The 17,999-nt window shown below is 40.1% G+C and overlaps 1 protein-coding gene across 1 annotated transcript in view; it reads left to right on the top strand.

The window, feature by feature from the left end:
* LOC121376669 (stromelysin-3-like) overlaps nucleotides 1-17,999 on the top strand; it is a 58,533-nt gene that overhangs the window by 22,005 nt on the left and 18,529 nt on the right. Inside the window, exons 2-4 of the mRNA XM_041504496.1 lie at nucleotides 6,288-6,411; nucleotides 16,094-16,204; nucleotides 17,481-17,581. Coding sequence (XP_041360430.1) covers nucleotides 6,288-6,411; nucleotides 16,094-16,204; nucleotides 17,481-17,581 — 336 coding nt within the window. The remainder of the gene's footprint in view (nucleotides 1-6,287; nucleotides 6,412-16,093; nucleotides 16,205-17,480; nucleotides 17,582-17,999) is intronic.

The raw sequence follows: 17,999 nt of genomic DNA, 5'->3' as shown, positions 1-17,999 counted from the left end.
GCTATTGGTGGTGGTGGTATATAGAGTATTCAGGTGCAGATGTGTATTTTAATTAAGCTATAGGTGGTGGTGGTGTATTGAGTATTCAGGCGCAGATGTGTATTTTAATTAAGCTATAGGTGGTGGTGGTGTATTGAGTATTCAGGCGCAGATGTGTATTTTAATTAAGCTATAGGTGGTGGTGGTGTATTGAGTATTCAGGCGCAGATGTGTATTTTAATTAAGCTATAGGTGGTGGTGGTGTATTGAGTATTCAGGCGCAAATGTGTATTTTAATTAAGCTATAGGTGGTGGTGGTGTATTGAGTATTCAGGTGCAGATGTGTATTTTAATTAAGCTATAGGTGGTGGTGGTGTATTGAGTATTCAGGCGCAGATGTGTATTTTAATTAAGCTATAGGTGGTGGTGGTGTATTGAGTATTCAGGCGCAGATGTGTATTTTAATTAAGCTATAGGTGGTGGTGGTGTATTGAGTATTCAGGCGCACATGTGTATTTTAATTAAGCTATAGGTGGTGGTGGTGTATTGAGTATTCGAACCCCCATCCCTACTCCTAGCAATCTTTTTTTTAAATATATTTTTCAGGGAAGCATAACTGGATCCCTACACAACAAACAATTTCGATAATCCTCCCCTGTTCCAAGCATTTGTTTTGTTTAATGTATTTTCTGGGGAAGTATGACTCGACGCCCTCGCACCCCAACACTGCCCCCCCCCCCCTCCCCACACACACACACACTTAAAAACTTATATCATCACAGTCTAGACACTCCTGTACAATGTCCTGCACGCGTACCTGGTATTAGATTTGTTATACCTCTGGTCCATAACATTCCTACGACCATGTACCTGTTTTTGAACGGAGGGGTGGGGTGCGAGGAAGGGGGGCGGGGGTATTGAGTGCTTGATATTTGTTGTTAACCTCGGTTCCATACATTGTATTCGGTGGTATTTTGTTATATTGTTGTGGTATAGGTTAATGACAATGTGACATCACAGCTGTTTGACTTTAGAAGTAATTTTAGAATGTGTGTATTGATTTGTATCATCCTCCCTTGTACAATTGTTTAGCACCCGTTTCCAAGGGTATTTTTAGTTCCGTACTGGCGTTAAGCATTCGTTAATTCGTTCTGGCATTATTTAATTAATTGCTTCATTCATTAAATTTGTTTTATTCAATCATCCATCCATCCATCCATCCATCCAATCATTGTGTTGTCTTTAGGTACAGATAATAAGTATATCAACACACTGGACTTTGCTATATGGGCTTTTCTACTATTCCTACCAGTTCTCCACTAAACGTGAAGGAAGGTGTGTTTTTATTTATTAGTCTCCAACCGGTCCAACCGGAGGGTACTATAGGTTTTATCTCCGTCCTGTCTGTCTGTCTGTCCGTCCGTCCGTCCGTCCGTCCGTCCGTCTGTCTGTCTGTCTGTCTGTCTGTCTGTCTGTCCGTCCGTCCGTCCGTCTGTCTGTCTGTCTGTCTGTCTGTATGTATGTCCGACAGACTCCCACATATAGTTTTCCGGATCTTTTTTCACAATGCCTTGAGATATTGAGCTGAACGTTTATGCACAGCTGTATCATGTACTGTTACAGATCATGTTTTACTTTCATGACGATTCACCCATTTTTGACGGAGTTGTGACCCTTTAATTTAAAACAATACGAAACGTTTTTGGATCCGGGGCGGGACGTAGCCCAGTGGTAAAGCGTTCGCTTGATGCGCGGTCGGTTTGGGATCGATCCCCGTCGGTGGGCCCATTGGACTATTTCTCGCTCCAGCCAGTGCACCACGACTGGTACATCAAAGTCCGTGGTATGTGCTATCCTGTCTATGGGATGGTGCAAATAAAAGATCCCTTGCTGCTAATCGGAAGAGTAGCCCATATAGTGCCGACAGCGGGTTTCCTCTCAAAATCTGTGTGGTCCTTAACCATATGTCTGACGCCATATAACCGTAAATAAAATGTGTTGAGTGCGTCGTTAAATAAAACATTTCTTTCTTTCTTTCCATATAACCGTAAAATAAAATGTGTTGAGTGATTCATTAAATAAAACATTTCTTTCTTTCTTTCCATATAACCGTAAAATAAAATGTGTTGAGTGATTCATTAAATAAAACATTTCCTTCTTTCTTTCCATATAACCGTAAAATAAAATGTGTTGAGTGATTCATTAAATAAAACGTTTCCTTCTTTCTTTCCATATAACCGTAAAATAAAATGTGTTGAGTGATTCATTAAATAAAACGTTTCCTTCTTTCTTTCCATATAACCGTAAAATAAAATGTGTTGAGTGATTCATTAAATAAAACATTTCCTTCCTTCCTTCTTGGACCCAGTAAGGGACATGTATTGCTTTATCATTACACTCAGAATGCTTTTTAATGTATTTATTTTTAATTTATGACTACTTACCAACATACCGTACACGTTGAGCACAAGCGGGTAACGACGTGTATGTATTTAGTTGAGTGGGCACGTTTTGGGGCAAATTGAATGGAGTGTACTTTTGCTGGGTCATTTAGTGGTTTAATGTATTTTCCGGTGAATCGTGATTCAACCCCCTACCCCCTACCCCCTTCCCCCGCCTCTGCCTTTGAGAGAGAGAGAGAGAGAGAGAGAGAGAGAGAGAGAGAGAGAGAGAGAGAGAGAGAGAGAGAGAGAGAGAGAGAGAGAGAGAGAGAGAGAGAGAGAGAGAGAGAGAGAGAGAGAGAGTAATTTAACCCTATACCACAACGGTTTCGGACATGTCCATCCTGGGTCCGGCCTTTGGATAGCCAGTGGTCTGGTCCGGGACAGAATACTAATGGGCAATTTAAAAACTTACACCTAATAACGGAGAGGGATTTTATTAGTAGATAATAAAACATTTCGGATGTACGGAAATGAATAATGAAAACAATAAAATCTAAGCAAAATAACTTTTATATGCACCATTCGGCAGACATGATAGTACATACCACGGCCTTTGTTACACCAGTTGTGGAGCACTGGCTGGAACGAGAAATAGCCCAATGGGTCCACCGACGGGGATCGATCCTTGACCAACCACGCATCAAGCGAACGCTTTACCACTGGGCTACGTCTCACGTCCTGAAGAAAGGAGAATTGTTTAATAAACCTTGACTCGACCTTGACCTTGTTGAGGAGTGGAATATATTCATAGACACGTGCCGTCTGTCTAGGAGTTCCAAATACCCAAAGTGCTCAGGGTGATGTGTGCGTTTCAATTGAAGCGGGATATAGCTCTGAGGTAAAACGCTCGCCCGAAGAGCCATGGCTATCAGGATCGATTGGCCTGAATGGATTCAGAGTCTCCCCCGCCCCGTACATCACACCCAGAGTTCTATGACTGGTACATTTAAAACCTGTGGTGTGTACTGTCATGATCAGAGTCTTGCCTATATAAAATGCATATAAAAGATAATCGATTGCAGCAGCATGTTCCCTGTCCTCTCCTCCTTCTCTCTCTCTCTCTCTCTCTCTGTCTCTCTCTCTCTCTCTCTCTCTCTCTCTCTCTCTCTCTCTCTGTCTCTCTCTCTCTCTCCCTCTCTCTCTCTCTCTCTCTCTCTCTCTCTCTCTCTCTCTCTCTGTCTCTCTCTTTCTCTCTGTCTCTCTCTTTCTCTCTCTCCCTCTCTATCTGCCTCTCTCTCTCTCTGCCTCTCTCCCTGTCTCTCTCCCTATTTGTGTCTCTCTGTCTCTGTTCCTATCTCTCTCTCTGTGTCTATCTGTCTGTCTGTCTCTCTGGGCTTCCCTCTCAGCTATGTCACAAGCGAGATGGGCTTCCCTCTCAGCTATGTCACAAGCGAGATGGGCTTCCCTCTCAGCTATGTCACAAGCGAGATGGGCTTCCCTCTCAGCTATGTCACAAGCGAGATGGGCTTCCCTCTCAGCTATGTCACAAGCGAGATGGGCTTCCCTCTCAGCTATGTTACAAGCGAGGTGCTATTCCCTACTACCTATGTTACAAGTGAGATAAACAAACCTCTATTACACTAATATACATGTAGTTTTAAGGCTAAATAAAGTAAATCAATCAATCTCTCTCTCTGTCTCTCTCTCTCTCTCTCTCTCTCTCTCTCTCTCTCTCTCTCTCTCTCTCTCTCTCTCTCTCTCTCTCTCTCTCTCTCTCTCTCTCTCTCTCTCTCTCCCCCCTCACGATCAAGACCGTGTCCAAGTAACCATGATACCCAGCTATGTTCGGTATTTAAAAAACAAATCGTGTCTTATGCAGTTTACATTTCCAATTGTGCTATGTAATACAAACGAAATCGTTACACGGTCCTTTCCTAGTATGCTAAATTAGATATACCTTATAGGTGATTGTATTTCTCGTCCCAGCCAGTGCACGACGACTGGTATATCAAAGGCTGTGGTATGGGCTATCCTGTCTGTGGGAAAATGCATATAAAAGATGTCTAGCTACTAATGAAAAAAATGTAACGGGTTTCCTTCTCTCTGTCAAAATGACCAAATGCTTGACATCCAATAGCCCATGATTAATAAATCAATGTGCTCTAGTGGTGTCGTTAAACAAAACAATTATTTTTTATAGTTGACTATGTATTGTCGCGTGGCATATATCCTGGATGAATTGTTTAGAGGGATATATATATATATATATATATATATATATATATGGCTGTTTTGTGTCTTCAATGTTTTCGATGAGATCAGTGATGTGGTACATACTCTAGGTAATTGTTCTAAGTGTGATATACATTCCAGATAATTGCTGAGTGTGATATATATCCGTGATAGCTTCCTGGTCGATCGCGGTACACCGATCAGATAATCAAATATGTATGCCTATAACACAAATGTTTTTAATTATCTGCCAGTGTGCTGCTTCTTTATCTAGGACAACTTCCACCATCTAAAGGCGAATTTACGAAGCCTGTTTTTCTTAAAGGCATACTGTCACGGATTTAAGGACCGTATTTCTCTAAAAATGGATACTAAATGAAAATTACATTAATTGTTGGAAACCAAATCTAGCTATCGCATCACCTTAACTGAACCATAATGGAGTGAAATCCATGTCAACCCTCTCGGCAATTTTAGTTTTTTAATTATGGACCATTGCAGTAATTCAATTATATTTACAAAATTAATAAATGGAGTGTGGTGGTTATGAAGATGGTTGAATAAAGTACATTTAGGGACAAATCAAATTATTTTTGTTCAGGTAATACTTTGTTAGACCATTAAATGGGTCAGTGATCTGTGACAATATGCCTTTAAACACGGGTGTTTAAGCATAGTAAATGCAGTTATAGTTACACGCGTGTAACTCTAAAACAAACTGTAAATTCGACCACAAGTGTCTTTTTATTGTATAGGCCTGCATCTGCTCTCTTAGGCTTCCGTCGGTCCGTCTGTCCGTCATATGTCTCGAAATCATTGTGAAAAGCCATTTTTAGTTTACAGTCTAATAATAAAAGAACCATTTTACAAAGCCTGGTGCTTGAACCCTCTTTGGATAGTTAAACTTTGTTTTGTTTAAAGACACCACTAGAGCACATTGATTTATTAATCATCGGCTATTGGATGTCAAACCTTTGGTAATTTTGACATATAGTCTTAGAGAGGAAACATTGGGACATTGTAGCGGGTTTCCTCTCTAAGAGTATATGTCAATATTACCAAATGTTTGGCATCCAATAGCCGATGAGTAATAAACCAATGTGCTCTAGTGGTGTCGTTAAAGAAAACAAACTTTATTTTTATCATTGTCACGTTAAAGGGACATTCCTGAGTTTGCTGCAGTTTTAAGATGTTATTGACTAACAGAGACTTTTTAACGATTATAATTACATACGAAATATATTTTTCTGCATACAATATTAGTGGCTGTATATTAAACGTGTTTCTGATCGTTCTAATATTTGTACTGGGTTAAATTTCATTTTATTTCCTAATATATTTTTTTTCGTACGTACAAAATTATTTGAAGACAAAATCCAGTTTGGGCTTCTTACAAATATTAAGACGACCAGAAACACATTAAATATACAGACACTGATATCCTAAGCATGAAAATATATTTAATATGTAAGTTTAATCGTAGAAATATTTTATTAGTCGGAAACATCTTACAATGCAGCAAACTCAGGAATGTATTTTATTAGTCGGAAACATCTTACAATGCAGCAAACTCAGGAATGTATTTTATTAGTCGGAAACATCTTACAATGCAGCAAACTCAGGAATGTCCCTTTAATGCCTTTATATTTTATTATACATGTATTTTATTGGGGTTTTATTTTATTTCTGCAGAATTATTTAATCAAATATGGCTACCTCGTACCACAAGATCCCAAAACCGGCGCTCTTCGCTCGGAAGAATCCGTCAAACAAGCAATTCGAGAATTTCAACAATTAGCAGGACTTCCGGTTACAGGTATGTGTTGAATTCACAGATACTTATTGACAGATCCAGCAATATCTCTTTTTGCGGCTCTTTCACCTCTTAGCAAGAGCACCATTTTCTTATAATTAAAATGACATTGGCTTGAACATAGTTTAAATGTTTTAAAGTATTTACTTTTAGGCGACGGTAGTTTGTATTCAGTCACAGACCTCGACGTAACAAAACAAAACTCAGAAGACTGATTAATTGCTCCCCTGACTTAGATTACTAGTAGCCATTCAACATATTACCATATTGATATAAATTTACATGCTAAGGGGAACTACAAATTGTGATTGCTCGCCTCTAAACGGCGAGGTATTGTTAAGTTACAAAGCAAGGCTAACTGGCATCGACTTGGAACTGAGAGAGTGTAGAATATCCAAGTGAGTATCAGTTGTTCTTGTTTGGTTTGGAAAGAAATGTATTATTTAACGACGCACTCAACTCATTTTAATTACGGTTATATGGCGTCAGACATATGGTGAAGGACCACACAGATACAGAGAGAGGAAACCCACTGTCGCCACTTCATGGGCTACTCCTTCCGATTAGCAACAAGGGATCTTTTATATGCACCATCCCACAGAAAGGATAGCACATACCACGGCCTTTGATATACCAGTCGTGGTGCACTGGCTGTGACGAGAAATAGCCCAATGGGCCCACCGACGGGAACCGATCCCAGACTGACCGCGCATCGAGCGAGCGCTGTACCACTGGACTACGTCTCGCCTCTGTTTGGTTTGGAAAATTCGTCATCCCATCTACAACGTTTCAAAGAGAATAGTAAACAATCGATATGTATTCAATACGTATTGTTTGTTTGTTTATTTTGTTTAACGAAACCATGGTTAGTTCGACCATTGATGTGACGTATTATTACTTCATTTCAAGACATGGGTTCCCCCTTGAGTAATGTATTTTAAAAGGACGACACTAAGCGAATGCAAAACAAATAATGGTTAAATCGACCACTGATGTGACGTATTATGATTTATCTCGAGACATGGGTTCCCCGTTAAGATATGGACGAAACAGACGACAATAAGCGAATGCAAAACAAATAATGGTTAAATCGACTACTGATGTAACGTATTATTTTTCCAGACATGGTTCCCTATTGAGTAATATATGGAAAGTACGGCAATAACCCAAACATAAAAAGGCAATATATAACTAAAGACAATAGAGTTTGGTACCCCAGGAGTACTGTATGGAAGCCGTGGTAATAGTCCGAATGTAACAAATTATGGTTATTTTGACCACTCGTGTAACGTATTATATTTCGAGACAAGAGGACTTGGTTCCCCAATGGGGGGGGGGGGGGGGGGGGGGTAGTCCAGTGGTGAAGCGCTCGGCTGATGCGCGATTAGCCTAGGACCGATCCCCATCGGTGGGGCTATTTCTCGTTCCTCTCAGTGCACCACGAATCTTATATCAAGGGCTGTGGTATGTGATATCCTGTCTGTGTGATGGTGCATATAAAAAACCTATTGCTACTAATGAAATAATGCAGCCGATTTCCTCTTTAAGATTATACGTCAGAATTACCAAATGTTTGACATCCAATAGCCGGTGATTAATAAATCAACGCGTCCTAGTGGTGTAGTTAAACAACGAGATTTTAACTGTTTTGGTTCCCCTTTGAGTGCTATTTGCTGAGCACGGCAGTATGTCTTAGACTAGTGTAGATAACTTGTGGTGAGTACTGACAAAAGTAGTCTGGATTAACGACCATGTTGTACGGATAAAAATGTTAGTTTGTTTTGTTTAACGACACCACTAGAACACATTGATTTATTAACCATCTGCTATTGGATGTCAAACATTTGATAATTTTGAGAGGAAACCCGCTATATTTTTTTCCATTAGTAGTAAGGGATCTTTTATATTTACCATTCCACAAACAGAATAATACATAATCACGGTTTTGGATATACCAGTCGTGGTGCACTGGCTAGAACGAGAAATAGCCCAATGGTCCCACCGACGGGGATCGATCCTAGACCGACCGCGCATCAAGCGAGCACTTTATCATTGGGCAACATCCCGCTATTACGGAAAGAACGACACTAGCCCTAGCGTTGGTATGTATCATGTTTTAGCCTCAATCCAGCCTGGGCTGGCAGTCGTTCGGTGCTGTATGAAAAAAAAAACCCACGACAGTAGCCCAAGTGTAAAAAAACACTAGTGGTGAAGAGTGCCATGGACGTCTAACAGTCTGAACGCGCAAACAGCTGATGGTTAATTGATTGCGTAGACCCGATGTAGCCGCAATGGAGATCGATAAGTCGTCACATCTATATGGGTTTTAAATAGGAAGATCTCCGACCAATAAGTGCTGCACCAGTAATCGACCGTGTAGGGAGTCGATGATGATCCCGCCTGACCTTGCATTGTGCAGCGCACAATCAGCTCTGTCTCTCAGGAACTTTTAAAATGGCTTCATTAGGCATTCTGGGGCGGGACGTAGCCCAGTGGTAAGGCGCTCGCTTGATGCGCGGAAGTTTTAAAATGGCTTCATTAAGCTAAAAAAAAAAAAAAAAAAAAAAAAAAAAAAAGCATTCTGGGGCGTGATGTAGCCCAATGGCAAAGCACTCGCTTGATGCGCTGAAAGAGAGAAATGTTTTATTTAACGACACACTCAACACATTTATTTACGGTTATATGGCGTCAGACATATGGTTATGGACCACACAAATATGGGTAGAGGAAACCCGCTGTCGCCACTTCATGGGCTACTCTTTTCGATCAACAGCAAGAGATCTTTTATATGCACCATCCCACAGACAGGATAGTACATACGACGGCCTTTGATAGACCAGTCGTGGTGCACTGATTGGAACGAGAAATAGCCCAACGGGCCCACCGACGGGGAACAATCCCACAACGACCGTGCATCGAGCGAGCGCTGTGCCAGTGGGCTACGTCCCGCCCCCTGGATGCGCGGAAGTTTTAAAATGGGGGGGGGGGGGGGGGGGACATAGCTCAGTGGTAAAGCGCTTGATTCATGCGCGGTAGGTCTGGGATCGATTTCCGTCGGTGGGCTCAATGGGCTATTTCTCGTTCCAGTCAGTGCACCACGACTGGAATAAAAAAAAAGCCGTGGTATGTGCTATTCTGTCTGTGGGATGGAGCATATAAAAGACCCCTGGTGATTATTTGTTTGTTTCATTTTCCCCTTTATTTCGGTTTTAACTCTGGAAGGAAAGAAATGTTTTATTTAACGACGCACTCAACACTTTATTTTCACGGTTATATGGCTTCGGACATAAGGTTAAGGACCACAGTGATATTGAGAGAGGAAACCCGCTGTCGCTACTTCATGGGCTACTCTTTTCGATTAGCAGCAAGGGATCTTTTATATGCACCATCCCACAGACAGGGTAGTATATGCCACGGCCTATGATATACCAGTCGTGGTGCACTGGCTGGAACGAGAGTTTTACCTGGACGTCCCAATATATCTGTCATGCGTTTACTTACAGGATAAATTTAAGGTTTGTTTTGTTTAACGACACTACTAGAGCACATTGAATTCTTCATCATCGGCTATTGGACATTTGATAATTCTGACATAGTAGCAAGGTATATTTTAAATGCACCACCACAGACAGGATAGCACATACCACGGCCTTTGATATACCAGTAGTGGTGCTCTGGGTCGAAACACAGCCTAATGAGCCCGTCGACGGGGATCGACCCTAGACCGATCTCGCATCAGACGAGCGTTTTACCACTGGGCCGAGTCCCGCCCTTCATACATACTATTCATTAAGTCTTCTTTCTTTCTTCTTTCTTTCTTTCTTTCTTTCTTTCTTTCGTTCTTTCTTTCTTTCTTCCTTTCTTTCTTTCTTACATTCGTTCTTTCTTTGTTTGTTTGTTTGTTTGTTTGTTTCTTTCTTGGGGGCGGGATTTAGCTCAGTCGGTTGAGTGCTCGCTTGAGGTACTTGCATCGCAGGATCGAACCACCTCAGAGGAATCATTCAGCTGATTGGATTTTTTTCTCGTTCCAACCAGCGCACCACAACTGGACAAAGGCCGTGGCATGTGCTTTCCTGTCTACGTGGAAGTACATATAAAAGATCCCTTGCTTCGTTAGAATTTTTTTTAGCGAGTTTCCTCTGATGACTACGAATCATAATTACCAAATGTTTGACATCCCATAGACGATGATTAATTAATCAATGTGCTCCAGTGGTGTCGTTAAACAAAACAAACCAAAAAAAGAAAAAACACCCATTTTGTAGACAGTGTAAAGTGGTATCAGCTCTTATGGTCTTTCTTTTTTTTTCTTTCTTTCTTTCTTTCTTTCTTTTTTCTTTCGGTTTTTACATGGTTTTCTTTAACGACACCACTTGAGCACATTGATTTTATTCACTGAGCTACAAATATAATACGTAATGGCCTATTTTTCTTTTGCGTTATCGATTTGTCTTTAAGCAGTATTTCTTTGTTTCTTTGTTTCTGTTTTAACTCTGGACGTCCCAGTGTTTTCTTTAACGACACCGCTTGAGTACATTGATTTTATTCACTGAGCTACAAATATAATACGTAATAGCCTATTTTTCTTTTGTATTGTCGATTTGTGTTTAAGCAGTATTTCTTCCTTTCTTTCTTTCTTTCTGTTTTAACTCTGGACGTCCCATTGTTTTTGGCTTGCCTTTAGCTACCGGTAATACGGTTATTCGTGTTCGAGGATGCTCAGTGCACTCATCAAATATTCTGACCTATGTGGAAACAATGCGGGCCGCCATGGAACCAAGTCTCCGGGGATTTCTTGACACTGGCATCTGAGCGTTGCACCACTGAAATCATAGAAATGATCATATTTCTGGCTCAATAATAATGCGAGCTGGGCTGGATGCCATAGAAATTATTTTTAAAATCGTTGTGGGATGAATAACAGCAATGCTCAAAACCAGAAATAGCTGATAAAGGCGGCGGATAAGTGGTCAGAGTGTTCATCTGAGGTTTCATCGGTGGTCGGGACGGGACGTAGCCCAGTGGTAAAGCGTCCGCTTGATGCGCGGTCGGTCTAGGATCGATCCCCGTCGGTAGGCCCATTGGGCTATTTCTCGTTCCAGCCAGTGCACCACGACTGGTATATCAAAGGCCGTGGTATGTGCTACCCTGTCTGACGGATGGTGCTTATAAAAGATTCTTTGCTACTAATGGAATAAATGTAGCGTGTTTCCTCTGTACAACTGTATGTTAAAATTACCAAATGTTTGACATCCAATAGCCGAAGATTAATAAATTACTATGCTCTAGTGGTGTCGTTAAACAAAACAAACTTTTTAATCGGTGGTCGAACTAACCATTATTAGTCCCCTACCAGTCCACGGGGGTGGAGGAACTATAGCTTTCATCTCCGTCCTTCTGTCTGTCTGTTGTCTCTGATTGTCTGTTCTCCATGCAGACGTCTACCCGCACATATAGTTTCCTGGAACAATTTCCCGCAATAACTCAAGACATTGACCTGAACTTTTCTGTACAGCTTTATCATGTACTGTTACAGATGTAGTTTGACTTTCGTGGCGAGTTACCCATTTTTTTTACAAATTTGTGGTCCTTGAAATTAGGAGATACGAAAATTTGTTGGGCCCGGTATCATTTAATGCGCACTCCCCCAAAATATGAACTTCCCAGTCATTATTATACGTATTATTTGCACTCCCCTCCTCCCAGTTATTATTATACATATAACTTGCTGTTGACCAAGGAAGATAATTTATAATAACATAGCCTACACTGAAAGACTGTCCATATTGCCTGGATCATGGATTAGATATATTGAGGATGAACTCCATATTTTGCCTGTATGTTAGCATTATAATGTACTAAGAGATCACCATATTTCTAAATTTATATATATAAAAAAAATCATTCATTACAAACATGTATAGACATTATAACATCAGAAAATTTGGATGTATTATTCAATGTATGTCTTTATCTTTATAATGCGCAAAAACTTAGAAATACCTAAATATTTAAATATATACCTATAGTATACTTTGCAAATACACATGCGCAAAAATGTACAACAGTTTCTGACTGTATTATGAGCATATGACCTTTATACTGAATAAATTGTCTTGTCTTGTCTTGTCTTGTCTTGTGTTTATAATATGCACTCCCTCACTACTATGTTTGAATATTGAATACACTTCCTTTTAAAGAACTTTAGATTAATAAGATCTATAAGGCCAGTTTGTTGTCTGAAGATGAGGTATGCAGAAAACATACATGTACATCAGTTATGCGCGCAATCAACTATCTATATACACACATACATATATATACACACACACATGTATACATGTATGTATTAATCCATGTAATATTAATCCGAGGTAAGGCAAGCAAGAGGTGGGTGGAGAGATTCTAGGATCCACCCGATCACCGCACATGATGAGTTATTACTTTTGTTCTGAAAATGTGCAATGGCGAAAATCCAGGAAACATCCCCCCCCCCACATACGTCCGCCCCTGATTGATATACCTAACATCTTCGTGTAGATTCGCCACTGAGATTTATACCAATACAAACATCAACAATACTCAGAAAAATATAATTATGTGAGTGCATAAAACAATATAGCCTACGTATAATATAGACTGGAGGAGAGTATATTATTCCTAGCCTACGTATAATATAGACTGGGGGAGTGAATATTATTCAGAGGGAATGGATATTATAATATAGACTGGAGAAGTGTATATTATTCAGAGGGAATGCATATTATACTTATAATATAGACTGGGGGAGTGTATATTATTCAGAGGGAATGGATATTATACTTATAATATAGATTGAGGGAGGGTATATTATTCAGAGGGAGTACATATTATATATATGGGGGAGTGTATATTATTCAGAGGGAGTACATATTATATATCTAATATAGACTGGGGGAGTGTACATTGGGAGTTCTTATTTGACTCCTGGGGAGTATAAATTAACTATGACACCGGTAGGAGACGTGTATTGCTTTAGGAGTACTCTCAGAAAGCTTGTCTATTTTACATTTGGGTGACCGCCATGCTTTTTATACACAACTCAACTACTGCCCACTTTCATTTCTCTCCTTTGACGTCTGGCAGCAATTCCTATCTTTCAACTTCTTTCGCTGTCCATCTCCACAGCGCAGTCCTTGTCTCTCCAATCGCGACATGCGCTTCACTCTTGTGGCTAATACACCATTATCTGTTTTACATTCGGGTGGATGCCATGGTTTCCATAGGGGCGGGATGTAGATCGATAGAGCGGTCCCCTGATGTTCTTGGGTCGGAGGATTGAACCCTCTTCGGCTGATCCATTTTCTCATAGGGGATTTTCTGTCCCAAGCTGCCCCCCCCCCTCCTTCCACAACTGGTATATCAAACATCATCGTTTGTTCTGTCCTGTCTGTGTAAACATGACTTTGCTCAAATAGAAAACATATTGAGATTTTCCCCTGAATATTACGAGTCAGAATTATCAAATGTTTGACATCCAATAGCTGATGATTAATAAATCAATAATATTATATTGTCGTTAAACAAAACACATTTTCGTTTTCTATTACAAGTTTGCAGACGTATGTAACTGATATATGTGATGTTGTTAAAACGCACACAGCGTACCGACTAGTATTTGAATACGTTGAATAATTTAAATAGTTTGATTGCCCGCGTAGCATTAAAGGATTATTGTTCTGTTTCCTGTTACCTTGATTATAGAAATTTACCCCCTGCTGCTAGATATACAGATTACTGGTCTATTAAACGAAGCCTCAATTAAACACATTCGCGTGTTTCCATTTCACACTAATAATTTAAAACCCGAATACAGATTGTATTCACAATGCTAAACAGAAAATTCGTGACGCATAATTATTCTGGTTAAAATTACAATGTACGTCGTGTATTCCGTGAGACAATGCAGGTTTTGCTGTATCGAAAGACGGGGGCGGGGACGATCCATGATATAGAACACTGGCATCTGAGGATTCAAAATATGCGTAAGCCGTTTATGGGTTAGGCAAACACAAATTGAGTTAGCCCATTTTGTATTTACGTAACCCATCATAACCATGTAAATTATGTAATAAATTCAGTGTGCGAACGAAAAATGGGTTACGCAGAATATATTTACGCGATCGATGCGCGAACGAAACTATCGCTCTCGCAAGTTTCAGAGGCCTGGATCATGCATACTATGAGTGTATAAAAAGTGGAATTCTTTGTCTTTATGTCTGTCTGTATGGCTGTCTGTATCTGTCTCTGTCTGTCTCCCTCTGTCTGTCTCCCTCTGTCAGTCTCTCTCTCTCTCTCTCTCTCTCTCTCTCTCTCTCTCTCTCTCTCTCTCTCTCTCTCTCTCCTCTCTCTCTCTCTCTCCCCCTCTCTCTCCCCCCTCTCTCTATCTCTCTCCCCCTCTCTCTCTCTTTCTCTCTCTCTCTCTCCCTCTCTCTCTCTCTCCCTCTCTCTCTCTCTCTCTCTCTCTCTCTCTCTCTCTCTCTCTCTCTCTCTCTCTCTCTCTCTCTCTCTCTCTGTGTATCTGCGCCCACCCCCATTTTTCCTACGTATTTGCAAGGAACATTATTGAACAGGGGTGCTGTCGGCTTTCTTCCTGTAAGTGTGTGTTTTAGTGGTTACTATGTGAAATATTTGTTATCGGTAAACTAACTCGAAAATGATCAATGTAAAGTTTTTTATTTTGCGTCAAACATAGGCTGTTTGTTGTATTAGAGCGGGAATCTTTGCCTACCCAGTGGTAGACAGGCATTCCGTGTTTTCGCTATAGAGTTATCTCTGACTGGGAGAGTGATTATAACTGTTCAAATGCCCATCTAGCTCCCGAACGGCAGAGTACTCGGGCTACACGCCCCCATGTGTGTCATGTGTGCGTGTGTCTTGGATGTGTGTCATGTGTGCGTGTGTCTTGTATGTGTGTCGTGTGTGCGTGTGTCTTGGATGTGTGTCATGTGTGCGTGTGTCTTGTATGTGTGTGCGTGTCAGCGTGTTTGTCGTGTGTATGTATGTGTGCGTCGTATGCGAGTTGTGTGTGTATGTATGTCTATATGTCTGTGTATTTATATTTGGAAATACATTTTATTGCGATTGTCTTGTGTTTCTCGTGTGTACGTCATATATTACGTGTCTTGTGTGTATGAGGGTCGAGTATTTGTCTATTTGTGTGTGTATGTGTTTATCTGTGTTAATATTTTTTGTGTGACTCTTGTGTGTGTCTTGTCTATTTGTGTGTGTTCATCCGTGTTAATATGTTTGTTGTCACTGTCTTGTGTGTGTCTTGTCTATTTGTGTGTGTGTTTATCTGTATTAATATTTTTGGTGTGACTGTCTTGTGTGTGTCTTGTCTCTTTGTGTGTGTGTGTTTATCTGTGTTAATATTTTGGTGTGACTGTCTTGTGCGTATTTTGTCTATTTGTGTGTGTGTGTTTCTCTGTGTTAATATTTTTGGTGTAACTGTCTTGTGTGTGTCTTGTCTATTTGTGTGTGTGTTTATCTGTGTTAATATTGTTTGTGACTGTCTTGTGTGTGTCTTGTCTATATGTGTGTGTGTTTATATGTGTTAATATTTTTTGCGACTGTCTTGTGTGTGTCTTGTCTATTTGTGTGTGTATTTATCTGTGTTAATATGTTTGTTGTGACTGTTTTCCAGGAGATTTGGACCCCAATACGAAGGAGATGATGAGTTTACCACGCTGCGGTGTACCTGATAACATTGGCATTGGGAGGAAGTCAAAACGAAAGAAACGCTACGCTTTACAAGGTAATGGTTGTACTTTACCAAATGAAATTGCATAAGTGACAATGTTAAAGGAACATACCTGAGTTTGCTGCAATTTTTAAGACGTTATCGACTGACAGACACTTTTTAACGATTGTAATTACATATAAACATATTTTTCTGCATAAAATATTAAACGTGTTTCTGATAGTTCTAATATTTGTACTAGGTTACATTTCATTTTATTTCCTAAAATACAAAATTATTTCAAGACAAAATCCAGTTTGGGCTTTTAACAACTATTAAGACGACCAGAAACACATTGAATATACAGACACTGATATTCTAAACAATAAAATATATTTAATATGTACGTTTAATCGTAGAAATACTTTATTAGTCTAAAACATCTTACAATGCAGCAAACACAGGAATGTCAGTACTAAACTTTTCTCTCAAAGTATTAAACTGGCTCATTTTCGATATAACAGGATATTTTTGCAACATCCTTAGTTTTGCACAAAATTTTAATACTTTTTTTTACAGGTACCCCATATATGTTGCAAGCACAAGGCTACTTGACACAGTCGTACTAGATGAAATAAAATTGCATACGTTTATAGACCAGATGAACGTTTTGGACAACAAACACTGTCATATGTACCACCACTATCAAGACTGGTAGTGTTAACTCTAGAATAAAACGATGGGTACACCTCGAACTTTGACCCACCGAGATAATACAAGAGGACGAGCACTGACGAAGAATTTGACTGGCATCATCGTCTTCTAGCGTATCACATTAACCAAACGTTAGACCAAAAAAACCAGTCTAGTGAGGACCGCGATCGCTCGCCGTCCTTAACATAACACTGCATGCAGGTGTCCAGGAAACTGTGTAGGGGAGGGAGAAGGGGGCTACTCTGTGAGGAGCGTAGTTTGTATGGGGCTCGGGACATGCTCCTCCGGAAGATATATTAAAGATAAACCAAATTCGCTTGGATCAATTTTCTAGTTGAATGGTGGGAAAAGTATGACAAACTACTGGCTAATATATGTACATTATATTTTTCGTCAGGTATTCTGAAAACCACTGTTTACGCCTAGTGACAGCACAGTACAATTTTGATGCTACTGAGTTAATTAGGCAACGATTAGCTTGTAACTTCGGGAATGTACTTTTCATTTATTCTTTCATTGTTGTCAGTTATAAAATACGAGCAACTGTTCTTTTTTTTCTAGGCATAATTCACTGTTTTTTTATATTAGCAACAGTGAAGTTACGGTGACTACATTTCGACCCTTATACGTATTACAGGTAGCAAGTGGGCGAAAACGGACCTGACGTACAAAATAGCTGAATTTAGTCAGGATTTACAGAAAGGTCAAACAGAGTTAGAGGTTGATCGTGCTCTGAAGGTTAGTACCTACTAGTTTTTAGTAAGGGCTGTCACAGAAATTTCTCTCTCTCTCTCTCTCTCTCTCTCTCTCTCTCTCTCTCTCTCTCTCTCTCTCTCTCTCTCTCTCTCTCTCTCTCTCTCTCGCTCTCGCTCTCGCTCTCGCTCTCTTATGTCGATAATGTTAGGGGAAACTATGGTTATTGTTGAATGCCTGGTGTGTCTCTCATGTTGCCCCTATGCATACTCGGTCCCCCTGTCTTGGTCACATCCACCGGAGAATCTCGAAGAGTGAGCCCAAGACAGTCTTGCTTGAACCTTCAGTGGATGTAAGTACGAGTCAAATGGTTGATTAGTTCATTCATACTCGGTTTTGGTAAAACTTTAGGTTGTGGTTATAGGGTATATAATACTAAAATTCACCCCGTGATGTTAATTCT

Source organism: Gigantopelta aegis, chromosome 1 (assembly GCF_016097555.1).
Source record: "Gigantopelta aegis isolate Gae_Host chromosome 1, Gae_host_genome, whole genome shotgun sequence".
Classification (NCBI taxonomy): domain Eukaryota; kingdom Metazoa; phylum Mollusca; class Gastropoda; order Neomphalida; family Peltospiridae; genus Gigantopelta; species Gigantopelta aegis.
The sequence above is the reverse complement of the archived record's forward strand: the minus strand, read 5'-3'. Positions and strand labels throughout refer to the sequence as shown.